This window comes from Centruroides vittatus, unplaced genomic scaffold, assembly GCF_030686945.1.
Source record: "Centruroides vittatus isolate TY-2023 unplaced genomic scaffold, ASM3068694v2 scaffold_149, whole genome shotgun sequence".
Classification (NCBI taxonomy): domain Eukaryota; kingdom Metazoa; phylum Arthropoda; class Arachnida; order Scorpiones; family Buthidae; genus Centruroides; species Centruroides vittatus.
Genome location: NW_027122681.1, coordinates 1,986,641 through 2,014,639, shown reverse-complemented (window position 1 = coordinate 2,014,639; position 27,999 = coordinate 1,986,641). Strand labels below are relative to the sequence as shown.

The following is a 27,999-nucleotide window of genomic DNA, read 5'->3' as shown; positions in this document are numbered from 1 at the left end:
CTTTCATTTTTTCATGTGATATATATTTAATAATTGATATAATTAATTCAAAAAAAAGGAGGACATCTAAATTTTGATTTAGAAAAAGAAATCTATTAGACTATATAAAATTTCTGTTAAAATTTTAAATATTTGTAAATCTTACTTTATAAACAATGCAGAGAAGTACTGTACCTTAAGTATAGATTTGTAAATACAGTCCTCCAATAATGGCCACCTGTAAACTGCGGCCATTTTTGAACAGAAGTGCATACAATCTACAAAAAAAACTATCACTCCAACAATGTCTCCGGCCACAAATTCTATTTTCTATCCCTTAGTAATTGCCATTGCCCTGGAAGTGATTGTTGATGATCGCAAGAAATTCCCACGCAAAAGTCCTTGGGTGTTTGTGGAAGTTTAGTGCATGTTCTCTGGAAAGGACAGAGAAATCCTACAAACATTAATGTAAATTGACTTTTTATTGTAGGCTACGACTTACGTTGAAATGTACAGTATAAAGAAAAGTGTCCTCTATTTGCCGCAATGATTAAAAAATTTCAACCCCATAGACTGTTTTAGGAATGGGGTTGACGATGATGATGATCATCATCATCACTGTTATGTTATAGCTTAGGACCACAAGTCAAAGTCCAGCACTGACAGCGGGATGCGCTATATACTCTCTGTTTATACAAATTTTAATATATAGTAACCGCTTTGTATACCATAATAAATCCAAAGAAAATGAATAAAATTAAAAAGTAATTGTTTATTTCAAATAACTAATCCAAAGCCTTCATTTTTTACTCGTTTTCTTCTAATACAAGTTTTAAATTTTGAGAAAAATAATCGTAAAAACACCTTTTTCCCCACTGCTGAGTTTATGACTACAGAACTGATGAGGATTCTCCTCTTCTCTAAGTTATACAAACATCGATATAGAGCCATTCTCGAGTGGATCTTCCATATAAATATTAAAGAACCTTTCAGTTTGAAAGAATTGCAAGCATTAACATGTTGCAGTTCATTCAATAAGTCCCCCTATTCTGCCTTTAATCTTTAAAGCTCTCTTTCCTGTATCTGTAAACTGTGCTATTAGTTTGGTTACTGCTTTCATATATTTTTTCCAATCATTAGAATCTTACATCACTGTTTTTATTTGTTTCTTTCAAATCTTTAGCAGTTGAAACTGAATTCTGAATAAGTCTTAAGAGATTTTATAAATATTTATTCATCTGCTGCATATGTAGCCATATTTGAACCTAAAGATATTGCAGGTGACTAGAGGAGAACTATTTCTTGAATCAAAAACTGCTTATGAATCATTCAAAAATGTTCAAAGATGTTAAATCTTCTGGCATAAAGAATCAAACTGTAATTCTGTATTCTTACATAGAATTTTACTATTTAAAATCTTAAATGTATAGCTAAATAAATCAAATCACTGCCTAGTTCAGGTAGCCATAACTTCTAACATTATCAGTGCTTTAATGTGTTCAATCAAATATTTGACCATTAATCTTTACAGAAACATTGATACAATGAAAATAGGCTGTGATTTTAACTGTATATTCACTCTTACTTAAAATTACAATATATAAAATTCAAAATATCACAATGAATGAAGTGAGTTAATCGAAATATATTTAAAATTTAATCATATAAACTACAAACCTTAAATAAAAATAATTTTATTATTAAATACCACATTATATACAGTTGTTATTTTTATATACCATTTTGTATTTTCTTGTTTAATTTTTTCTTTTTATTATTTTGTTTGGTAACAACTACCTTTCTTTTATTTGGTTTTGTGAAACCTTCTTTATTTGGTTTTGTAAATCCTTCTTTAATTTCGTCCTCTTTTAATTTTTTCAAAAGGGCATCGGAATCGATGGGATCTATTATCTGTCCCATTTTGGTTACAATTTTTGGGGCTATGGCCCTCTGAAACGCCGTTTCCGGATTCCAAGTTCTGCCGACGGGTTGTCGAAGAGTGCTTTCAAATTGCTGAACGCTCGAAAACGGAAAGGGAATTTCGTTAACCTAATAAACAAACAATGAAAATTTAATATTGATATTTCAAGAAATAATTCAATTAAAATAAATTTCAATTAACCTGAAACTGTTTTATTTTCTCGTTATGTTTCTCGTTAATGATGACGTTTCCTAAAGCGTTATCTTTTCGAGGAGGCGCAGGGGGTGCTTTGATGATAAAACTGTAAGTAGATTTTACCGTAAGAAAACTTAAGACCCGCAAAATTTTAAAAGAAAAAAAATAAACCCGATGTTTTACCGTCTTCTTCTCTTTTTGGAGACTTTAATTCCGGTTCCGCCCCAGTTGCCCCAACCCGGTAAAAACGTATCTACGTCCTTCGGTTTATCCTTTTCTATAGCAGCAGACTTTTCTGCTCTGTAAAATAATAATAATAAAAAAAATTAATGAGATTTTTTTCCAACCAATTTTCATTATAATAATTGGATAAAATCTGGTTGAGACATATTTTCATTACATTAATAAATTTTCAAACTCAATTAACAATAATTATTACAAAGAGTAATTTGTAATAAAGTAATTAATTTATATTAAGTGTCAGAGCCCATATTTATTTTTTAATTAAGAAAAATAAGAAATAAAAAAGTTGCGTCTTAAATACTTTATAGAAATGCTGTCGCGATCTTATTTTAATTGACATATTCATAACCACGATCGGAGCTTCAGCACTGATAATAGAAATATAACAAAGAAATGTATTTCAGAAAGGTCTTTTATCAATAGCACAGGGAAGGTAAGAGAAAGAAAGAAGGCAGGGGAAAAAAAAGGTCGACATAATAGCTTGCATGACCAAACTGGATCAAATTATTGGTCATCAACTTTCACGTCACAATTAATGAATTCCGTATCTGATTCATCATAAGTGTCACGTGGTAATTAAAATATCAACGTTTTCTCACAGAAAATTTAAAATAGAACGTCAAACATATAATTTTATTAGAATTACTGGAATTAATTTAAATATTAAAAATTTCGAAATGGACTTTTATGGATGAATGGGATTGCCGCTTTTAAGATTTTTGCCAATTTTTATACTAATAAATCATAAAATAACATTTAATATCCGGTGATAAGTCATCAATTACGTAATTTTGACTAAATGCAAAATTTGAAATATAAGTTATCACGTATTTTTAAAATATATATTTATATATTAATGTATAAAAAGATTTTTGATTGATTTTAATTGTGTCAACATGACAACGCACAAATCAAACTGAATTATTAATAGAACCTGATAATGGCAGACACAGCGGCGTAGCGTAGTGGGGGCGGCAGGGGCGGCCCGCCCCGGGCGACACTTTAAGGGAGCGGTAAAATTTCACAATAAATAGTAATAATACCTAAATAAGGGGGTGGCGAAATTTTCCTCCGCCCCGGGCGGCTGACACCCACGCTGCACCACTGGGCAGACAACCTAAAAGAGTTATTATATGTGTAATTAATAATTCTCTTGGAGGAATTTGTAATTTAAACAACAGATGGCAACATACACACACCATACTAGAGTAAAAACTTAAAGTCAGCCGAGCGTCATTGAGGACATGGGTGTATAGTCATCCCGTTGGTACACAATCTGTACGGATTGCATCTTTTAAATTAATTAGTTTAAAAGTGTAGATTAGACGACAATCTGGATAGCATAATTGGAAACATATTTGCGTGATAAGCAGAAGTTGTGGGTTTGGAACCCCTCCAGATTGCTCTTTTCTTCCACGATATTCTAAATTTATTTATTTAATTCTATTGACTAAATTTAATACAAGATGGCAACTTAACTGCCTACCTTTAATTCGAATTACATAACATTTATATATTTAATTAGCCAAAATATAGGTAGCCCAATAATAAATCTGTCGTTATGATTTGAGTCATATGAAAATAAGAATATTCTCTGAATGAATAATTCACAAACCAATAAATCAATATCAGTCAGTCTTTTTCCTTTCCTGCCTCCTAGGTATTGAGAAGGCCTTTAAATTATGGTATACTTATGGTTCAGTCAGGCCTACAGTGTGTAGCTAGGTGGAAAGGGAGAGACCCAACATATATAAAATCGTCGAGTTGATGCAAACTTGAATACAGAGTGGCAGGGTAATGTTTTTATCATCTCAGACATCTGGCCTACAATATGTCAATTTAGATATATGTTGATAAAATCTGTATCATTTTACATACATTTAATCACTATATTATGATGCCTGGTACAGTTTAACATAGCAGATATGATATCAGCCTCTTACACCGAAAACAATAAGTATCAACATATACTTAAATTTAAGCTGTTTTTTAAACTGAAGCAATCCAAGAAGTAACCAAATACATTTCTTTTTTAAAGTTCATTTAATTTCTGTAAAGTATAAAGCAGTATTAATTAACCCCAACTTAATCTCAGTCCTTTAAACTTAACTCTATAATTTACAATTATGGGATTAAGATGTGACGTTCGTATGGTTTCATTTTAAATTTGTTGAGTAAATGGTATAAACTAATTTAAAATGAAACCATGTGATATAAAGTTTTGACGATGTAAATATCGTATTTGAATACATTACTGAAATTACACGAATATATAAGTTATAGAGGACAGTCGGATGGCTGAAATGGTATAGAAATCACCCTGCTAAGTGTGATACTTGGAAACTTTTACAGGTGATTTGGCCCTGTCACTTACCATGGATCTGGTCAAATTCTTGAAAGAAATCTTAGTAATTACAAATTTGTTAAAACAAATGTTTTTGACCCTTTCAGAGATCTTCCTCGTGTTTTAAGTGGATATAATTTGAATATTTAAGCCGAGAGTTCGAACGAAGTAACGTTCTTATGTCATTTTTGTATTTGAAATATGAATTTAAAAATCAAATAAATTAACATATTTTAAATGCCGAGATGTATATTATAACGTTCAAGCATTTAAAATATGTTTTATTAAAATAAGGTATTGGATTGCTACTGTAAGATACAATTATGTAGTTGAGTCCAGTATGAGTCTAGTCTTGAGTTATGTAAGCAGCAACGTAAGCATGTTGAGGGTGGCATTTAGTATAAACTCATTCAAGATAGTGTAGTGTCACTTAACAAGATTCTGTTATGTAATATTCTCAATACATTTGTGCTGCTTCTTGCATAACTCGAGATTATGCACCTAAATTAAGAATACAGAAATTTTTAAGGTACATTACGTCATATTTCTCTTACACTCACTCATAAAAAAAGTGCGCAAAATGTTTTAGAATTTAGTAATTGTAGGAAAACACTAGAGATGAAGTACTAAATATATTTTCGCACTTAAATATTGAAAAAGATTTAGAATATAAAATATTATGATTTTAAACTACACTTACTCAAATTCTTTAATAATTTCGGAGTCCCAATAAGATTCGGCTAAATCTTGTTTGTTCTCTCCATCAGATAAAGCATCCAATTCTTCTTCGTCGATGGCCTCGCACTCGACTAACTGCGACTTTCGAGATTTCAATTCCACTACATTCAGTTCGCTGTCCAGGAAAGAATTTTCATTTTTCTTTTTGTTGCATGTTTTTTCGTCTCTTTTATTTTGTTTCAATTTGACATCTGAATTGATTTTAGTTTTTGGTGTTTTGAACCATTCTGTACTACTTTCGACAGGGATCTCTTCCATATTGTTGAAATCTTCCATTTTTGTCTTTCTGATTAAAGTCTCGTCAATTAACGATTCTTCATTTTCATCGGCGTCACTACAATTTTCTTCAGCGTCCTGCTTGATAATTTCCTTTATAGAAACTTGTTTTGCTCTTTCGATGTAACCTTTATTAACTTCGTCTGCACTTATACACTCTATAGGATTTTTAAGTAGATTTATAGATTCTTTATAATCATTTAATGTTTTGCCATTTTCAGTTTTATTTACACCGAATGATAATTTCAGATCACCGTCGGCATCGTCGTCGTCACTATCCTCGTTTGTAATTACTTTTTGAGTAAGTTGCCGACCTAATTCTAGCTGTGCAGATATTTCGTCTCTACTCTGGAAGATAAAAAAACTATTTATGCAACAGATTTAAAAATATTACATCAAGGAAATAGTAAAGATTTTTCTTTTTAAAGTCTATCCACCCTGTGGGAAGTAAGAGAGCAGTTCCTCCTTCCTATTATGGTAACAATTAAATTTAAAATGAAGGCAACTAGATGGCAAAGAACAGAACCTGATGTATACAGTTTAATAAACTCCCCACAAATGTGTCTGAGATTCTGTTCAGTACTTGAAATTGATCACCCAAGCGGCAGATTGTTACATCAATCATCTAGCTATGGAATAAAAGGTTTAAACTTAGACGAATAACAAGATTGGCTGTAATTTGGATTGCAGATAATAATTTAACTAAATAAGGTAATGTTGAAATACCATTATTAAATAGTAATTTCTTATTTGAAAGAAAATGTTATTGAAATACTGTCTCATTCTTTTAAGGCAAAAGTTTTAGCATTATTACAATGGGTATATCATTATCTTTCCATAAAGAATCATTAAAAAATCAATTCGAATGTGTATTTAATTGAATTAAAATAATATAAACTTCGTTTTTCTTAATTTTAATACTAAAAATGATTAATAATCCAACAATCGCCTAAATATTCAGGCTATAATCAAATAATTAATACAAATAAGTTTGATACTATAGGTAAGCATAGGCACCATCTCTTATCTAAATTAATAATTATAACTTAATAAATAATTTAGAACAATCTGGAAGAAAGTAGCCGATTCAAGGCGGGGCATGAACCCGCAGCCTCCGCTTGCAGTGCGGTGCGCTACCAACTGCACAGTTGGTAGCGCACCGCACTGCAAGCGGAGGCTGCGGGTTCATGCCCCGCCTTGAATCGGCTACTTTCTTCCAGATTGTTCTAAATTATTTATTAAATTATTAAAAATTATAATTATTAATTTAGTTAAGAGATGGTGCCTAACACTTACCTCTATACCAAGTTCATTTGTATTTATTAATTAATTATAGCCATTTATTAGCCCGATTATTTTGGCGTTTTTTGGTTTATTAATATATATCATCGGGCTTTGAGTTGTATTACATTTATACTAAAAATGATTAAATTTTGTTGAATTTTTTCTTCTGTAAAAGTATGAACAATTTATATACATTTCAAAATTATCTGTAACTTATTTATTTAGTAATCAAATGATAATGCTGAATTCATCAGGACATAATGTAGCTAGTTAAATATCTACATATTTAATTAGTAAAGTTATGGCATCTTGTATTAAATTTAATATAAGATGACAACCTTTATTGCCTACCTTTAGTCCAAGTTACTTTATATCTATATATTTAATTAGCCAAGTTATGGCCTGATGAATTTGGCATTATCATTTGATTATTAATATATAATTTAAGACTGGTTTACTATATAATTACTTGTTACTTGTTTGGTCTTTTGAAAGACAAATTTTTATGGAATCAGTACATAATGTACCTTTTAAATAATGCTAATTGTTTATTTCACAATTTTACCTAACACTGGAAAGATTCAGAAGAGAAAAATGACTTAATATTAGTTACATAAATACTAATTATTCAGATGTATTGGATGATTAAAGCAACAAGATATCAATTAGACACCGAACAACGTGATTATAGGTAATTCCATGTCCTCGGTTTGGTACACAACGATTTTAAGTATGGGTTAAAGGTAACAGTATATTCTAAACTGAACAACATAAGTTCGACTTTCAGAAATTATCACGGATAGCCTGATCCAAATATGTCAGATGTTGTTCTTCGCGTCACTTCAAGCCCGGAAAAATTCATAATAAGTCCATTATGAATTTTTTCGGGCTTGAAGTGACGCGAAGAACATCGGTATACTTTTAATAATGATTGATATTTGTTTAAATATTTACACTTCATGAAAGTTTGCTTGGTAAAATACATCGATAATGATCATCGAATAAAAAATTTATCTGTAAGATTTACCTCTTTGTCATACTTCGCTCTTAACATTTTATGCTTAGCCCACTTTCCGGTACTTTTGTGTTTTAACGTCATTCTTTCCTGTAAATAAAAAAAATAACTGAAATTATATAATATTACTTCTCTTAACTGAAATATTTAAGTTAATTTATTTAAAATAATACCGATAAGTAATTATAATGATGTACAAACATAATTAATTCTAGTAATATACTCCGCATAGTGGATTGCACTCAGTTTTTAGATGATGTTATGAATATGTAATCAACACACTCATGCTAGAAAAGCAAGTAGCATACTTTATGCATTGTTAATTGTTTATTGCAAAAGTTAAATCAATAACTCTATTCAATATTTTTATTGTCTTGCATTCTAATTTTGTAAATCTCCTTTTTTAAGCTTTAACTATCCATAAAAATAAATACACGAGTTACAAAATGTTACATATTTTTATTTAAACAATGATTGATTTAATGTAAGTGGAATTATTGATAAAGTAACTAAGTTTTCAGAAATTATTGTCACATAATTTTGTTATTTATGAAGTTATATAACATTTTCTGTATACATAATGGAATTACGTAGAAAATGCTTATTGACTAGACTGCTACTTTCGTACTATATGTATACAGAGTATAAAATCCTTATATACTACATAACTGATGAGTGCAGCTAGCTACGGTTATGAATGTTATAGTAATAGTAAAGTAACCATGTGCTATCAAATAAGACCACTTGCAGCACCTCTAAGTGATAAAATTTAAAAGTTGGCACTCCTATTTCAAAAATGATGCACAATACAGAAAAGAAGTCATAGAGTACAACTGATTTCGTACGAAAGGACACCCTGTGTACTTAAATGGTGTGAATACGATATATGAAACGTTAATGTGCATATCAAGCACAGATAGTAATATGTATTTATCATGTGTTCTCCTTCATTTCTCGTGTATTTATTTATAATGTTCGTATTTCTCATTTTCATGCTGAATTCATTACTGTATGTTGTATGTTGCTTACATGTAAGTTTATAAGGACTTTACTAGGCACCTTTATAAGATACTGCATTGTTATTTTTTTCTCAAATGATATTTACAATAATTCATTCATTCAGAAAAGGGGCATGTGTAAATTGCACTGTAGTTCTGCGGCAACATGCAAATTTTTAGATGTAAGAAGAAAATGCAAATTAAAATTCATTCCTGACAGATCATATAGCACCAGACATTTTCAACATCACTGTTGGAGCCAATATCATGCATTCTGCTATTGGTAGAGCACTGTGGCAATGACTTATACTCACAAATACTACTATGAAATGATTATTCTTTGTGGGAAAATAAAAGAAATTGCATGAGAAGCAGTATGTAGATTCTATGAGCATTTTCCAGCCACACTAAGATGTATAATCCTTCCAATATAAGTTGGCAGTTGTCAAGCCGAATTAAACCACTCATAAAGAAGAAAGGGGGGTATCTAATGTTTTAGGGACTATTAACTATTTACAAACTAATGAAGCGGTCTCTCCCTACAACTGATTGAAAAATGGTTTAGTCTGGTTTGACGACTACCACTTTTGTTGATAAAACTATACACATATGACAATTATTAATGTAATAAGTCTCTTGATGCAAACCAATAGCACAGTCAGTGGTCATAGGTCCAGGTCATCAAAATCTTTGTAATGTCAAAGCCCTATCATACTTCTCTACATCTAGATAAGAGCATATGTGGAACAGCAAGACAAAGTGGACTACAACAGACACAAATGCACCAAATTTTATGTTGCTGTGACATTACTCATTCAACTATTATGTGCAACTGGCACAACACGCAGGGGATGACGTACAGTGATTACACTGGTGCAAAATGATGCTAAATATATACCAGGTCAAACCACAACTGCCTGAGCACAATACATGGACTGACAAGGCACTTTTTCTCAATATAGTATGTGTAATAACTGCTGTAATGTGCACCACTTCATAATATACATGAAATACACAACACTGTGTGTGTTTTATACTAAATATCTAAGGTGATAGGCTTCTTGGTCTTGTATTCATCAATAGTACCCCGACTGGCAACAGCTATCTTAATATCCTCTATACAATGATGGATGAATGGCTGGACAGCTTGCCAGCTCATTCATGGGCAGATGTGTATCAGTAGCTTGAAGCAATTCAACAACCAACATCCATTGGTTGTGAAATTGTTCTGAGCCCTGTTCCATAGCCACACATTTCTCAGACTTCACCCTACCAGATTTTTTCTGTGGGGCACGTAAATGTATCAGTATATGATGCATATCAAGCAGTCCTACATGACATTTACAAACTGGAGAGGTGAATATGAGAGGTACATAGGAGACTGACACCAGGTCTACAGTGCCACTCTCAAATGTCTACACCTTTGTATCGTCACTGAAGGCAATTGTTTTGAATATGTACTATTGCAAAATAAATGTAACCGTTTTTGTATTAATTATGAAATTGTTGGTTCTTACTCTTTAGAATTAGAGGTTCTTTTTACATATCTTCCTCATACACACCGGGGTGTATATTATATAATTACAACTTACTTGTGCCTGTGACCGGTGTGAAAATAATCAATTCCAATTAACAAACGTTTTCTGGACGCCTTCCATGTCCTTCTTCAGGTTAAAACTGCTGGATTCTATTTTTTTAAAAACGCCGTTCCGAACTTTTAAGAACGAATTCGAATGATGATAGTTCGAATGCGCAATGACCATCGCGCATGCGCTATATCTGTCGTGTTCCGTGCTGTTCTGTATCGTATTCTTTTTAATCTTGTTATTCTTTTTTATCTTGGGGTCACATGACTTCATGTGTCATCGGACCCAAATAAATCTTCAGGCATCCTCTTGTAATAAAGTTTGCCAAGCAAGTGAAAGAGCTATCTCGTCGCGTGAATTAATGCATGTCGTTTTAGTTTGCGCTTTTTTACATTATGCCAAATATTTTTAAAATGATTTCCTTCCATTATCCTTGTGCTCGAAAGAGGTGGAAAAATTTATGAATTACCTTAGAACTACCGTGCAATCTGCACATGTTATTTTCTAAATGAATGAATTTATTTTACTGTAAACATTGCAGTGAAACTAATGCACCATATGCATATATTCATACGATAATAGAAAGCGGTCATTCGTACCTTAATAAATGTTAAAGTTTAGTATACAGCTTGTAATGGTAAAGTTTATTAATGCATTTTCTTTGTTTTCAAGTCTGTAGATTTGCATGCAATTTATTATATAGTAAGTTGTTGAAAAATTCAAGATTAACACCAAACAATTGTCAGATTATATTGATCTCCATTAATGTTACTATTAATGACTAAATGTTTAGTAATTTGGCCAAAAGATAGCATTAGGCATCATCTTTTCATAAATTTAATTACTGTATTAATTTAAAACAGATGCCTGATATAATGTGGCAATCACTTGGCATTAAGCTTAAAGATTGGGTTAATCAATGTTAACATTTGAAAATGGATGAATGGACGACAGTGGGAATAAATAGGTCTACCATTGGAAAATTGCAGCCTGATCATAAAAAGTGAAGTTAAAATTACATTTCGATCTCTTTTTATTTATCGAAAGTGTCAGTAATTAACTACATAATATGCAATGAAAACTTTAATCTATTCTCTGCTAATTCTTGTCGATTTAAGTGTAAGTAATTGTTAATTTAAATCAAATTTCAAGTTCTGGAAATACAAATTATAAGTTTGTTTTAAAAACAGACTTTGTGCAACTTGCAGAATGATATTTCTATTAAACTTCAATATAAAATAATAAAACTAAATTCAATTTAAAGCTACAGTAGAACCCTTCTAATCCGTCACCTTTGGGACTGGGGGTATGGTCGGAATGCAAAAAAGGTCGGATTATCAGAAAAAAGTAAAATAAACAATCTTTCAACTCAAGAATGACTGTATTGTTCTCTACAGTAAAAACATTGCAATGAATTGCACAAAAGTTGTTATTATTAATGAAAAAGAGCAGTACTGTATGTATTTACTACATATTGTACACTGTAACAAACACAGAAGAACGCGACGGGTGGTGAGACACCGACAAGTCGGGACAAGTTTCTCGACTTCGACCACGGTCAGATTAACTGGAGCAACGGACTAGAGGGGTTCTACCGTACTAGTCTATCAGAAATATAATTTTAATAAAAAGAGTAGAGTTAACCAGACATTTTTAGAGATTCTTTTAAGGACACGTCCATTGTTCAAAATTCCGTTCACTCCATTGGAAAAATACTAACATACAACTTAATTTTAATTAATGAATATATATTTAAAAAATTTATGTACACAAATCTATCCAGATGAGGTTGAAGATCCAGATAGTGTAATTGGTAAGTGAATCTGCACAGTAAGCGGAAATAGTGGGTTTGAATCCCACTCCGATCAATCATTCCTTCCAGAATGATCTAAATTAATTAATTTAATTCTAATTATTAATTAAATTTAACACAAGACGGCAACCATTAATCATCTACCTTTAGTTCAAATTACTTCGTTTCAATATATTTGATTAGTCAAGTTTACAGCCTGATCAATCCGGTGTTATCATTTAATTAATTTAGAATGTTATCTATTTCGTTATGAGTCATAAATCTGAATTAAATACTACATACTGAATGAAAGGAGAGAACAAGAAGACCAAGAAAAAATTTATACAAAAATAAATCCTTAGTCATAACTGATGAGACTATTTAACGCATGGAAGAAGACTAAGAACTAGATCTGAATTAAAAGTAATAATGTCTGTTAAGCTGAATCAAAAACTATCAAAAATACAGAAATTAACATTTGATTATTCCAAAGATAAGAATTGTTTGTAAAAATACTAATTATATTACAGTATAAGACTTCTGCCCACCAGTTGCTGAGTGGTTCTGCCGCTAAATGCTGGGAGTTTGGTTGCGGGTTTGCGCTCAGACGGGCTGGCCACGTGGAGTTTTCCGAGTTTTCTCCATGTTTGTAACACCCGAATAGCGGCCAGTTTCCCTTATAAGACCTCCCGGAAGGCATTTCCCTTGCGTAACATCATGGCCCAGAGAAGGCAACAGGAAACCACTCTGGATGTAACTTCCCTAGGATACACCTCTGCGCATTACTAACTACTTACTAACCTACGCCAGGTGTTCGCCGACATCAGGAATCTGACATGGCATACAAAGAAGAAAGAAGACAAGACTTCTGGGAAGAGGCCATCTATTAACTTCAAGATAATATTAACTTACTAAAATTCGAAGTTTCTCGAGTTCTTTTAATTTCTCTGCGGCTTTGGTGGGCGATTCTTGTTTCAATTTTTCAAATTCTTTCATTTCTTTTTGTAGCCTTTCTTTCTTCAAAATTCGATGATATCTTTATGAAAAATATAACAAAAAGAAATTAATTAATTACAAAAACAGATTATTACATAAATATCAATTAAGGAATTTAGATTATTTACTTTTTACTTTTGATTTTATTTTGTCTTCGATTTTTCGACTGTGCATAAGATAACAAGGCTCTCGCTCTCTGTATCTCTCTTAAAGACTTTTTTACCTAAATATTTAATTATAAACATATAAATCTGGAAATTAAAATTAAAGTTGCCTTAAATTTTAACACAATCTCACTTCTTGCACATTCAACGCTTGCATTTCTTCCTCGTCAAGAGATGCTAAATTAGATTTATCTTCCATTAGGATATCACCATTTGCATTCAGTACGTTATTAATCTCAATTTCCATAGGTGTTTTAGGCTGTTAAAAATATTAAAAATATAACTTTTTAAAATCTGTTACTACTAATTTTATTATTACTTTCTCTAGAATGTTTATTTAATTGCTAAATTTAAATAAACATTAAATAAATAAAATTTAAAACTACCTTGAATTTCTTTATGTATTCTGAGGCGGGACGAATACTGATGTCTGGTCTTTGAAGTGGAAATTCGATTTGTTCTGCCTAAATTTAATGAAAATTTTTAGAAAATTTGTCATTTATTATAAATTTGACTTTAATTTAACAATTTATATATATATATAATTCATTTTTCAGTTAACCTATTCTAGACAATTTACAATAAGTTTTTTTTTCCACTTGTCTGTTTCACCACATGGGCACTAACAGGGCCTTTTAATCATTAATCATTCTCGTAAGGGCCCACAACGGGGCGGCTGGTTGGTGCAACCTATCTGGGATAGATCACCTCTGAAAAATTCCTGGAGTTCTTCAACGTTTCCAGGTTTGATCCTGGTCCCCAAAACAGTAGGCTGATGCTTTAAATGCATCGGCCAGTCAGTCATCTGTACAATAACTTGTAACCATTTTCAAAAATATATTTTGTTTTGTTAAGAGCTGCCTAGGGGAATGCCTTTCAAGTGGTCTTTTTAAGGATAACTGGCACCTATTCAGCCATTACAGATGTAGAGAAAACCCAGAAAATGCCACGTGGCCAGCCTATCCTGGCAAGGCGCGAATCCATGACCGAACTCCCGGCATTCGGGGAACGGAACCGCTTGGCCACTGGTGGGCCCAGGAATATATTTAAAATGATTTTTCTGCAATTCTTTAACAACTATATTCTTTAAAATTAAAGTATTTGAATTTAAATTTGTTTTGTTGTTATTTTTTCTTTTAATTTAATATCTGGAAAATGGCTTACATTGTAAATTACTATTAGCACACTATGTGTATACAACAATTTTCCATTTTATAAAAAAATATATATTTTTTGAAAACTATATAAAGCTTTTTCTTTTATTATATTCATAATATTCTGAGAATAAACAGATACTTTTAGCATTACTTTCCGAATAAAAACATTTCAGCTGTAGTAAGATTTCTCCACTGAAATCCAAATTTTGTTAAACTTCTCACTTAATTATCATCTTACTTTTAAAATTTAAACATCAGATCTTAAAAATGACACTGACAATTCAAATTAAAATATAGAATAACTATAGTTTAATATAATTTAAAATAATTTCTAAATAATCCAAGATGATTCAAAACTTTAATGACACGTTATCGATATAGAGAAAAACAAATTCAAACATATAGACATTTTGGCTCCTTAATTTTATTAGCGGCATTGTCTTATTTACTAAAATTATATAAAAAGCCATGACCAAATTATATTACTAGTCAAATAACAAGCTGGATTTGTTATTAGATTATTAGCGGCGATGCAACCTCACGGTAAGTGGGAGTTGCGGGTTTGAATCCTTCTTGGATCAATCTTTTCTTCCATAATAGTAGAAAATAATCAATTTAATAAAAAAAATGGCAACTTAATCATCTACTTTTAGTCCAAATTACAAAGAATTTGTATATTTAATTAGCAAAATTGTAGACCAATAATAAATCCAGCTTTAATTTGATTTGTTTTAGCTACTATATTTAATTACTTTTTGACTAGAAAAGTTGTTATTTAGTCTTTATATTATGAAATTTTAAATGCAAATGTCTTATAATTCTTAAACATGTCAAAAACTTAAGGATGGACAACATTTGTATAGAGATAGATAGAATTACAAATGAATGCAGACAAATACAACCAGAACTATATTATTCAATATCTAACACAGAATAATAAGCAACAACTTAATAGGATTTTACAAATTAAAGAAATAAAAGTGTCTTTGGTGAACAAGATACGTATGGCAGTAGGATGTAGGTGGAGAATGGATGGAAAGTGCTTAACAATACCCAGATGGAGAGATCCATCAATATGAAATGTGCTCACTTCTAACAGCAATACAGAACTCACAACATTGTGGCCGGCTTGTCAACAAGATATCACCACTTACAATTATGTTCATCCTTAAGTTTTAAATGCGAAAACGTGTACGTCGAACGTTCGGCGCCGCTTTCCCGCAAGCCTAGAAGTTTGACAATGGAGTTTGGAATGTCAAGCACGATCCCACCGACTTTCCAAACGCCGTTGTCAAACTTCTAGGCTTACAGAAAAGCGGCACCGAACGTCCGACGTACACGTTTTCGCATTTAAAACTTCAGCCTCAACCTCACTATTCTAATCACATCTGCATACCACGGCAAGATAATGATAAAGTAAGACTCTCTACAACCAATAACTGGTGCAAAGTACGGCTAAGCAATAAAAACAAACATTTTCTAATCCCTTCTTCGAACGAAATTGGAAGCTCTAGCTTATTTAGAATTAAGAAAACCCGAGGAAGAACCCAGAAGGGGTTATGAAAACATTTGTTTTTTATTACTTAACCATACTTCACACCAGTTATTGGTTGTAGAGAGTCTTATTTTATACTTTAATCAATACTAATTTTTATTCTTTCTTGTATTCAGATTTAATAATTAGTGTATAATTACATTTAAAAAATTAATTATTGCTTTAGCAACTTAACAATTTACAAATGTGACTCTTAATTACGTATAAAGTCCACGGAAAATATTTTAAATATTCAAATAAAAAAATTAAATTAAGAAAATATGTTATGTTGCTTGTATTATGTATTACAAATCTTAGTTATTAAATAATTACATATTTAATAACTAAGAATGGTTTAATTAAAGGTGTCTATTCGTTTGAAACTTGACTAAAGAATTCGCTATTCAATATCTATAGGGAAGACGAGTATTCATCACACTTTACGAGGGTAGCGTTATATTGAGGTTTGATTGTACTTTATTTTGTCTAAATAAACTAAATTCCGGTATTAATAAGTGCGGGAGAACATTACAAGCTATGCCGACTAAATTACATAAATAAACTAAAATAAATATATATATACAAATAATAATATTAATCAACTTACAACTCTATTGGCTTGCACTATATCATCCCACAGTGATACTTCTTTGCTGACTTTGTCATAAGCAACTTTTCTTTTTATCTAAAATAATTTTATTTATATTTATAAAAAATATATTCTTTTTTTTTTAATCAGAAGATAAATTACAATATAACAAATGAAATTATCAAAAATATTCTTTGATATAATTCAAACTTTCCTAACAATTTTATATTATTGGGTTGTTCAGAAAGTAATTTCGTTTCTTCCATAGAAAAATAAACGCAATATTCTTATAATAAATAAATATTTTATTGAATTATATATTGACCATTTTGGTCAAATACCTGCTGTCATTGTTTCTGGTAGTAGCATGATTTCACATTCATACAAATTTTGATCATTGTCATTTCAAGTGAATGTCTTACGGTTAAAAGAAAATTTGTATAGACCAGAACAAGTAGTAATCTGAGTGTGCCCCATCTGGCGAATACGGTTGGTGTGATAACACATCCCATCTGAGCTATAACAGTTTCTGACGAGTTAACAAACTCGTGTGAAATTTGGCATTATCATGGTAAAACACTACACTTTGTTGATCAATTCTGGCCTTTTCTGTTTGATGATATTACTCAATCTGTTTACTCGACGGCAGTACACTTTCGAATCAATTGTTAAATTGTCTGGTAAAAGCTCAAAAACAAAATTCCTTTAAAATCCCACCATAGAGAGCATCTCTCGTTAATAACATGTGAAACCCATATATCGAGCTTTGAAACGAAACCAATTCGTTTTAAGTAATAATAAACAATTCAGTTTAACAGATTTAATCTCTTAGCGATTTCACGTGTTGTTATACGGCAGATTGCCTTAATCGGTACCTTTATTTTGTTTTCGTTGGCTTCAAATGGCCATCCAGAATGTGGTGTATCTTCGATATTAAAATTGCCAGAACGCAATTTTGTAAACCAGTTTTGGCACTGTCTTTCTCTCAACACATCTTCTCCAAACATGTACCACAATTTTTTTCTTGTTTGAACAGCATTTTGGTTTTTTAGTTATAAAAAAGCAAAATATGCCGAAAATGATGCTTTCGATTTTCCATATTTGATGGGTCACCGAAAAAAAATAATTGTACAGAATCAAACAAAACTTTTTACAAATAAGCCTTAAAATGTCAGCTGTCGAAGTATGTAATGAAAATGTGGTTTAAAATAAAATTGACTGGTAAAAATACATCTAATTCCTCTAGTAATAAAAAAACGAAATTACTTTCCGAACACCCCAATAATTTAAATGATAAAAATACTTCAATTTATTCATTTAAAAGAAATCAATGATAGATGTAAATAAAGATCTGAAATAAAATAAATCTAACATTGAGGAGTAACAAGAGAGAAAAAAATCCAACATTGTAATGAGATGATTTCGAATGGTAAATAAAAATTAAGATAAAAAGTTCTTGATAAATAATGTGCCGGTGACGAGACATTGTACTGGTTTAATTTCCATAGATTAAGCATTAACTATTAATAATTTTATTGGAAATTTCAAATAAAGTTATTAAATACGTTGGTTACCAAAATGGAATTTTAACGTTCTGTTGATATTAAAATATCTATCATATAAATTAAAATGAAAACAAAGATAAAATTGACAATTATTAATTTTTGTACTAAGGTGTAATATTGAAAACCATAATTACATAAATATATTAAAAAATTTAAGTTCTTTCACAGAAAATTAGAAAGGCTTTAAATGTCAAATATTTAGATATTCATAGTAAAATACAATACCTTTAATGCTTCTTCAGTTTCCAAAGGTACGTTAAGGATTTTACGTCTCCTAATAGTTGCACCTAACTGTTTCTTAATAGCTGCATGACTAGGTGTCTTTTTCAAACTTGCAAGAAGTTCGTGCAGTTTAACTTTTCCTCGATTTCCTAAAAAGTACGTACAAAATTTATGGACAAATTTATAAGACGCAATTTGAATACACTACTAATAATGGTGTTAAATATGGATCTAATATTTACTTAACTTAATCAGAAAACTATGAAATTAACAGCTTAAAAGAACAATTGGCCCATAAGATCTTAAATTTAAAAACTGCACAGAGATCTAGCCACAATTGTTTTTGTACATGAAAACTATGATTCATATTATTCATGAAAAACTGGATAAAAAATAATTCAGATGTATTAAATTGTTAGAAAAACTTATTATTATAGTGTAAAGTTTTATTGTTTAAAGAAATTTTTATATTTTTATACTGAGAACATTCACTGTTTACAGTATAAACAGTGAATGTTTACACTTCTCTGTTTATTGTATATACCAGGGGTGGCCAACAAGTCGATCGCCAAGCCAATTTTGGTCGATCGCTAGTGATGTCTTGACTTAATGTATTATATTTGTAACCGAACGCAACTATATGCATGCAGTTATGACTCGACTCATAAGCAGTGAGTGCACTTCGTACTGAAACAGTGTATAAACATAGTGTATATTTCACACTTCCCCCTCCCCACTTAGACTATGCCTATGACAACAAGTCGATCGCGACACATTTTTACGATAAAAAGTAGATCTTATGTGCACAAAAGTTGGCCACCTCTGGTATATACCCTCTGAAAGGTCATTGGCCTAGGTGATTTTAGATGATTTTGGCATTTAAAAGAAGTTTACAACCTCCTCGGAAACAAAAAAACGATGCAACTGATAAATTTGAACTTTCAGGGGTTTATTAGATACTCATAATAGATGATAGAACAAGCCAAAGCCTATGTTACATTGGAGCTAACTTACCACGAGGCATTCATATCAATGCATAAAGAAACAGCAATACTCCTAACACTTCTCCCACACTGGGTTGTATAAACAAAAAAATTAAATACCTTCTAAAACTGATAACCGGTGCAAACTATTTTTCGAAATGGCGAACGTTTTCACTGCCCCTCCTGGGCTCTTCCTCAGGCCAATTCTGGATTTGATAATCGAACAGCATAAATAAATGGAACGTGTTCCTTTATTTATGCTGTTCGATTATCAAATCCAGAATTGGCCTGAGGAAGAGCCCAGGAGGGGCAGTGAAAACGTTCGCCATTTCGAAAAATAGTTTGCACCGGTTATCGGTTTTAGAAGGTATTTAATTTTTTTCAGCAATACTCCGTTAAAAAGAAACAAATATTTATAGTATTAATAACATTTGCATTGGATTATGGTGTAAATCCACTCTTTGACCAAGCCTATCTATTATGTTGTTGAAAAAATCAAGCAGATGTTTAGAACGTAGAAAAGCTAGAAATTTATAGAGCATGCAAGAAAGGCATTGCAACCAACTTTAAAATTTTCATTAAAAATCAATTTCCATGCTTGTGCCAGCAATAATATGCTGACACAAGCATGAAAGGCTTAAAAGAAGTCCACCAATAATCACACAACAAGGACAATGTAGCCATAAATTCTGTCTGATCAAGAGAAGATGACTATAAAATTTAAAAAGCTTCCATTTTGGCAGTATATTCTACTTTTGAATGTAACCTGACAATGGTAATTTAAGAAAATTACAGAAAACATTACTCAAATTTTACTTTAAAATCTGCTGGAGTTTGGTTTTGTAATTTAGTATTTTACAATATGGTCGTGCACTGTATAATTTTCAGACTGATTAAAGAGTATGTTTTAATTTTGTTTATGCATACTCTTTAATTAGTACAAGAAGTGGTGCACTTCATGCCAAGGTTTTTATTTAAAATAACAATAAAAATAATATGCTATTCTATCTTGCGGCATTATAATCAACACTTTGCGTGATTTTAACGTCAATTTTAACAAAGTGTGAATAAAGCGTCGATTTTAATGCCGCAAGACAGTGTATTAGTTTTATTGTTATTTTAAATAATTAGCACAAAATGTATAAGAATGTATTTAATGTTTACGTGACATATAACATCAAATTTTGCAAAAGTACAAAAACACTGGATAATCCAGCATTATTCTAGTCTACTGTAATTAAATAATTTCTAATCTATATATTTTTGTTATATACACACATGTTAAAACTTAAAGATGAACACAACTCTAGCAGTGATAGCTAGAAAAAGTCATTGAGCCAGTTAGTGACGAGCCAGCCACAATGTTAAGAGTGCTGCATCACAGTTTGAAAGTACGGTAAATTTTCCATATCAACAGGTCTCTTTAGCATGGGTATTGGTAAGCACTTTCTATCCATTCGTCAAAAACTTTATTGCTTTGATTTGTAAAATCCTACAAGTTGTGTATTATCCTGTGTTAGACATTAAGTAATACAGTTATTGCCATATTCATCTACAGTTCTCTCTACTCGTGTACAAAATCTCATCCAATCTTAAGCTTTGGACATGAGTGTGGTATTTATACAAATTTTTAAAAAAATACTTTAAATGTTATGTATGATATTAATATTCAAAGTAAGACAGTTTGAAATTTCTCTACCGTTTACTTCCAATCTTATTAATTTAATCTTGAAGAATCTGAATTTAAAATATGTATTTTATACTAAAGATTTATAGAGTTTGTAAAGGATTGCAAAAATCTTGATTAAGGATTGATTGATTAATTAATTAATGTGAGATACCAACACATTACAGCTTAAATGACTGGATATATAACTGACAATGCCTATTTAAGTCTATTATTGAACAGGTCTGATTTGTAATAGAGATTAACAAGCATGTATGAAGAATGGGAATGATGTTCAATCTGCATTGCTTTTAATAAATTATGGCACTCTAGACCAGTTTAAATTCAGATCCCATACTAACAGGCTAATATCTTAGATATTAGCGAGGTTGAGGCTGAAGTTTTAAACTCGAAAACGTGTACGTCGGACGTTCGGCGCCGCTTTCCTGTAAGCCTAGAAGTTTGACAATGGCATTTGGAATGTCGAGCATGATTCCATTGACTTTCCAAATGCCATTGTCAAACTTCTAGGCTTACAGGAAAGTGGCGCCGAACATCTGACATACACATTTTCACGTTTAAAACTTCGGCATCAACCTCGCTATTAGCTTGTCAGTATGATAATGATGATGATGATTAAAATTTATTATTTAATATATTTTAGTTCAAAACAAATTTATAATTTAAAAAAATTATACCTTCTGATAAATTAAATTCTGAAATTTCGTTACTAGGTTCTTTTCTGTATGCCCGTTTATGCCTGAAATAATTTTAATGACATGTATTAATTATTAAATTAATCTTTTAAATATTTTAAAGTAAGTTAATAAATAAATGGAAATACCCTCGTTTTCCGCTCAGTGTGTTAATGGCTTCCAGCATTTTTTTATGTCTTCTTTCATCATCTCCCTATGAAAATAAATTTTATTTGTTAAAAATTCATAAGAGTGTAAATGATTATATACGAAAATTATTTTTATTTTTATCAATATTAAACCTATTTGTTTTTGGTTTATATTAAAGTTAATCTAACTGATCAATTAATGAAATTTTGTCTAAAGATAGGTACTACCATCTTGTATAAAGATTACTAATTGGAAGTTTATTTCTACTTATTTAGAACTTTCGGTAGAATAAATAAAATCCGTAGCTACTTAAAAGAATTACCTCGTATTTTTATGATCCAAGCTGAACGTTTTTTTATATAAGCAAATAAGTAAGACTCCATAGATTTAATTATATAATAAAGCATATATTGGTAATCTAACAAAATACAGAAACTGAAGGTAACAGCGGAAAATAAATTCACACTTTAGATATCAATTCCAGTAAATATTTAACATAACAAAAGTTCAACTTATGTCTAAAATGCTCGTGTGTTTCATTAAATATTTTCTGGAGGTTGATTTTTAAGGTGTAAATTTGGCTGTACTGTAGATTACCACCTATGGAATTTTGGGACTTTGACCGTCACCACTAGGTGGCGATGGTCATTTCTCGGAGGGATAGGTTAGGTTTGTTGAACAAGCCGCGATAGCGGTGCGTAGTACTAGCCGACCGCGAGCAATAGCAAGCTTGTAGGCAGCTGATGGGCCGTAGGCCCCAAGGTCAAGGAGCGCGAGGGTGTGCGAAAAGGACTTGACTCCAACTGCAGACGATCAGTGTACTTGTGGATCAACATCTGCTTCTGTTGAAGGTATATATGGCTGACTTGCTGGACTGCCTGTTAAACACACGATAGGCTTAGTGGAGAGAGCAATGCGACTCTCAATCATCGTGCAATCGCCGGAAAAAAGTATGATAACTTTCTTGTTTTTTGTCTCCGGTCCAAAAGTAGGGTATCGTTGAACTTGTCTCGGTCCCCTCAGTTCAGAAATACACTCAAAGTCCCAAAATTCCATGGGTGATAATCTATAGTATCCCCATAAATTCATTTTCATTTATTGGTATTTTATATTTACTTGTATTATTAAATTTTTGTTAAGTAACTAGATAAATTTAATAACATCAGACTCTACATAACCATTATGTCATTTATCATCAAATAAATCATTACAACTAGCTTAAAATTTTTAATATTTTGTATTTGTGTGTCTGAGCTGTAATGTTGTAACATTCTGTCTTATCTTAAAGCTGGCATACAATAGCAATCAAATTCTGCAAGTGATATGGTAATTAAAAAAAAATTGTATTGCAATATTATAGCATGAGGATACATCATTAAGGAACAGTTTCATCATAAATGTTACTAATCAGAAAGTTGTAGTCATATCCAGTCTAGCAATTACAGTATTTTACGGACTATAAGACGCACTATTTTCTTTGAAAAATTGCCTCCAAAATTCAGGTGCATCTTATAGGTATTTTTTTTTAAAAATTGCTTAAAAATTAAGGTGTGTCTTATAGTCCGTAAAATATGGTAACACAAACTGACCGAAGTCAGAGATGGTTTTACAATTTGCTACTATGCAGCTTTTGTGACAAAACTGTTCTTCAAAGATGTATCCTCGTGCTGTGATAGCGTAGTAATTTTTTTATTTTTTATTACCATTCCAAGTGCAGAATTTGATTACTATTGTGTGCCGGCTTTAAAGTGCATAGTTCTTATTTTACAACAGAGCGTATCTGTGAATCTCAACCAAATGATGGCCTTAAGTAATCGGGATATAAATCCACTATTATTAATGATTAAATACTAAATAATTCGATACTAGAAGTAGACGTTAGGTGTCATCTCTTTTCTAAATTAATAATTATAATTTTAATAGTTTATTAAATAATTTAGAATCATCTAGAAGAAAAGAACTGGTCCGGAGCAGAGCTTGAATCCTCAACTTCTGCTTGCCATGCCGTGCAATTGCCAGATGTGCCATCCAGAGCAAGCTTTTGCTTTCAGATGATTCTAAATTATTTAAATTATAATTATTAATGTAGATATGAGATGATAAATCTTACCCATATTTTGAAAAATATGAAAACATAAAATAAATGCAATACTGACCTCATCTTCACTTGCACTAATATCATTGACTTCCTCAAGTTCTTCCATTTTATATATTTTTCAGTACAATCTGAAATATTAAATTATTTAAAAATGAAATAATCTCTAAGGATTAAATATCAATTAAAATTTCATAATAAAAATATAGTATCTATGCTATATTAAACTGGAAAGTTCTTAACTATTGGACATTGAACTGGATACAACACACGTTTCACATTTATTAGACATAGCAATTAAAGTATTCCGCAAGTACCGATTATAACAGCAATGAAATTTCTTTATTCTCACAAGCAATATTATAAAATTTTTTGCAGAGTGCTTCTTTAAGTAAGGAGTTTAGTTTTTAATATTTTTGATATAATATAGGCTAAAGATAAATATATAAATTTTAGTGGTGTTACATTAATACACTTATTACATAGTTGCCAACCTTAGATTGTAGATGAGACTAACTTGATAACTTTTTCTAAAACTCTTTCCACCCTATACACACTAAAAGGGTCATTTTAACAAGCCCATTATGGGTTCAGCCAGGCCCGCAATGCGGCTGGGTGGTGTGGGACTGGAGCCCAATAAATCCGAATAAACCATCCCTGAAAAATTTGTGGGGTTTTCAACACATCCAGATTTGATCCTGGGTTTCCCAGAATGGTATGCTACCTTAACTCATTGATCATCTGGCTGTCTGATTTGATAACTAGAAATGGCTGATTTTGGAATACAGTGGCTGAGAAAAACAAAAATAAAAATATCCGTAGAAAGAGTATCGACAAAACTCATGACACTTTAACCATTTGTTCAATCTTCATTCTAAATAATAGGTGTATAACATTGACTTTTCCTAGAGTCAAATTATCAATAATAAATGAGCAATTATTTATTGTGACATCGTTACAATGTTGGGCTGCAATTTTTAAATCATATTTTTAATTAATTTAATTTAAAATATATGTTCTCCACCTGAAATTAGTACTGTAGTGTCTTACCCTTGTACATCATAGTTTGCCATTAGCAACAGAGTCATACCAGTCATCTACCTAATTCCTTTCAAGGAAAAACTTTTGAATTGAAATAACGTGACTTCCAGTTTGCATTGGAAGTTCATATATAGTTAATCAGGGCCTCCTGTCCCTAAGCTTTCTATATCTGGTCTTGACTTTCATCCATCTAACTCTCTTCTCAAGATTAAGGAAGGGCAGATGACAATGGAAATTTACAGGTCTATAATTTTTTCAAATTGCAGCCCAAAAAGTAGAATACAGAGTAATAGCACTGTACATTGTACCATACATAATAATAAGTATTATATAAAAAGTCAATTTTCTACTGGAAAAAAAAATTACAAAAATTAATAATTCCTTATAGCCTGTAGTTTAGAGCAGGGCTTCTTAAACTATGAATTGCAACCCCAAATGGGGTCACAAAGCAAAATGCTGTGGTCGTGAAAATCAAATTCAAACAGCTGAATTTGAAGCAACGTCAATTGGATTTTTTCATTATCATTAATTGAAACTATTACATTTTCCATACAACTCAGTTATAAAATCATAATACTGGCCAAGTTGCATAGTAAATTGTATTCAGATATTAAAAAAATACACAAGCGCATCATAATTGTAGTGACGTATTGTAATTCAGCATATAGGTTATTTAATAAAGGCAAATACGTAACTTGATGCACCACGCAAGTGCAGTGGAAATAAATTCACATGCATGCAGTTTTACAAATATTTTATATCAAATTTTAATTTCAAAAGTTATCTTGGATTCAAAAACCATTTTTAATTAACATTGATGATATTAATCATTTGCCATATAAATTCACAAGAGGAATTTGCTAAGCTATCAAGTGACATTAACTTAAAATTTGAATTTCAACAGAAAGCCTTGACTCAATTCTGGATCGAAGCTATAGTCAAATTTCCTATAATTTCTGAAATGGTGTTAAATGTTCTTCCTCCATTCAGCACCACATACCTATATGAAACGACTTTTTCAGTTTTAACTCTTATTAAATCCGAATATCGTTTAACATTAAAAAATGTTGAATATGCTTTACATCTAACAGCGTGAAATATTGCACCTAGGTTTATATTGTTATGCTGCAAAAAAAAAAAAAAAACAAGCACAGCCATCTCATTAAAGCATAATTTACTTTCATTAATATTTGTATACTTAAAGCAAATCCTAAAACTGGTTTTTTATATATTTATGTACAGTGGAACCTCGCACAACGAGTATTTCGCATAACGAGCAATGAGGAGAAGGGAAGTCCTGAATTGTGCGCATGCGGCACGCTCCATCAGTCTGTGTTTAGCACTCGTTCCACTAGCATCTTAGTGTTGCTTGTGATCACATATTTTTCCAAACTGGTGTTCACACATATTACTTATAAACATCAACAACTGCAGCCCGTTATATAATAAACCCGCCAAACGATATGCCAAATTCTCGGGTCATTAAATTTAATGACCGATTCCAAATTAAATTTTAGAAACGTCCGAATTAAAAATTAACTATTTATAATTATTAAATTTAATACGAGATGGAAACATAACTGCCTACCTCTAGTCAAATTAATTAATTTCTAATATTTAATTATAGCCTTTACATAACCCAAGAATTTGGCATATCATTTGGAGTGTTTATCAAACATATTAGCTGTGATTTTTTTTTGTTTCTGCAAATCAAATTCTCATTCCAGGATGGTTCATTCAGCGCTAGAGGAAAAGATGATGATGATTCACGCTCCTTAACAGTGTATATTGTCCAATTTTTTTTAAAATAAGCATTATACATAAAACATTTGAGCATTCTTTTGTCGTGGAACGCATTATCGTATTTTACATTAATTCCTATGGGAAAATTGTTTCACATTACGAGTAAGACTCTGGAACGAATTATGCTCGTTAAGCGAGGTTCCACTGTATCTATTTTGTATTTAATACCCAGTCAGGGGTCGCAAAAAAATCCCCATAATAAAACGGGATCGTGAATAAAAAAAGTTTAAGAAGCACTGGTCTAGAAAATATGATTTTTGCATGAAACTGAGATTTACAAGAATTTTCAAATTGGCTTTCATGTACTATGGTGGAAGATTGTGTATATCCAGCTCAGGCTGACAACTGCTTCTAAACACAGATTCTCAATCAGAAAGACAGAGGGGATTAGCAACTGTTATTATATGATATTACTATAACATTAAATAAGTCAAGTACTGCAGTAACTCCAAGATAAAATGGGTATTTTGTGTGTATGCTTATCAATTCCTCTTGCAATACTTATTGTATAAATCCTAGAATTCTTTTCTCAACTGATCAATACATTTAACAATTGGTTTGATAGCCATTACTTTCTTTTATAGCTTTAATATTAATTATATAAGATTAATTAAGAGAAACAACTGTATTATCTTTTATCAGAACGGCATGTTTATAAACTTATAAAATGTCTTTATTTCTTCGCCAAACACTCAAACTACTCAATTTGATCCTTTAACATTACACAGAACTAATTTTTATAATTTATTTTCACTTATAAATTAATAATTTTACAAAATAAACTTACAAATTATACCAGTAAACACGTGTATATTCTCGACACATTTACCAGGAACGAGGCTACGGAACACGTGGTATTTTATCTCGATAGTTTCGTATAATAATACTTTATCCTCTACGAATTATATTAATAATATTTTTAAAAATTGAATTAATAAAACCAAACTAAACATTAAAAATATAAATAA

General features: G+C 31.0%; 1 protein-coding gene across 1 annotated transcript; it reads right to left on the bottom strand.

Moving 5' to 3' along the window:
* Nucleotides 1–1,657: 1,657 nt before the first annotated feature.
* On the bottom strand, nt 1,658–27,860 carry LOC136987226 (U3 small nucleolar RNA-associated protein 14 homolog A). The gene is made up of 15 exons (XM_067284918.1): nt 27,819–27,860; nt 24,249–24,318; nt 22,092–22,156; nt 21,946–22,007; nt 18,602–18,747; nt 16,830–16,907; nt 13,918–13,995; nt 13,665–13,790; nt 13,496–13,590; nt 13,284–13,407; nt 8,008–8,085; nt 5,383–6,044; nt 2,279–2,395; nt 2,102–2,201; nt 1,658–2,028 (listed from the first exon to the last, which is right to left on the bottom strand). Exons 2-15 carry the CDS (start codon nt 24,294–24,296, stop codon nt 1,711–1,713), a joined length of 2,097 nt encoding a protein of 698 aa, XP_067141019.1. The 5' UTR covers nt 24,297–24,318; nt 27,819–27,860; the 3' UTR covers nt 1,658–1,710.
* Between the last annotated feature and the right edge of the window lie 139 nt (nt 27,861–27,999).

Coding starts and splice junctions, on each gene's coding strand:
- LOC136987226 (XM_067284918.1), bottom strand. CDS start 24,296: ATGGAAGAACTTGAGGAAGTCAATGATATTAGTGCAAGTGAAGATGAG. Junction 22,008..22,091: donor ACACTGAGCGGAAAACGAGG/GTATTTCCATTT, acceptor AAATTATTTCAG/GCATAAACGGGCATACAGAA. Junction 2,029..2,101: donor AGAAAATAAAACAGTTTCAG/GTTAATTGAAAT, acceptor TTTGTTTATTAG/GTTAACGAAATTCCCTTTCC.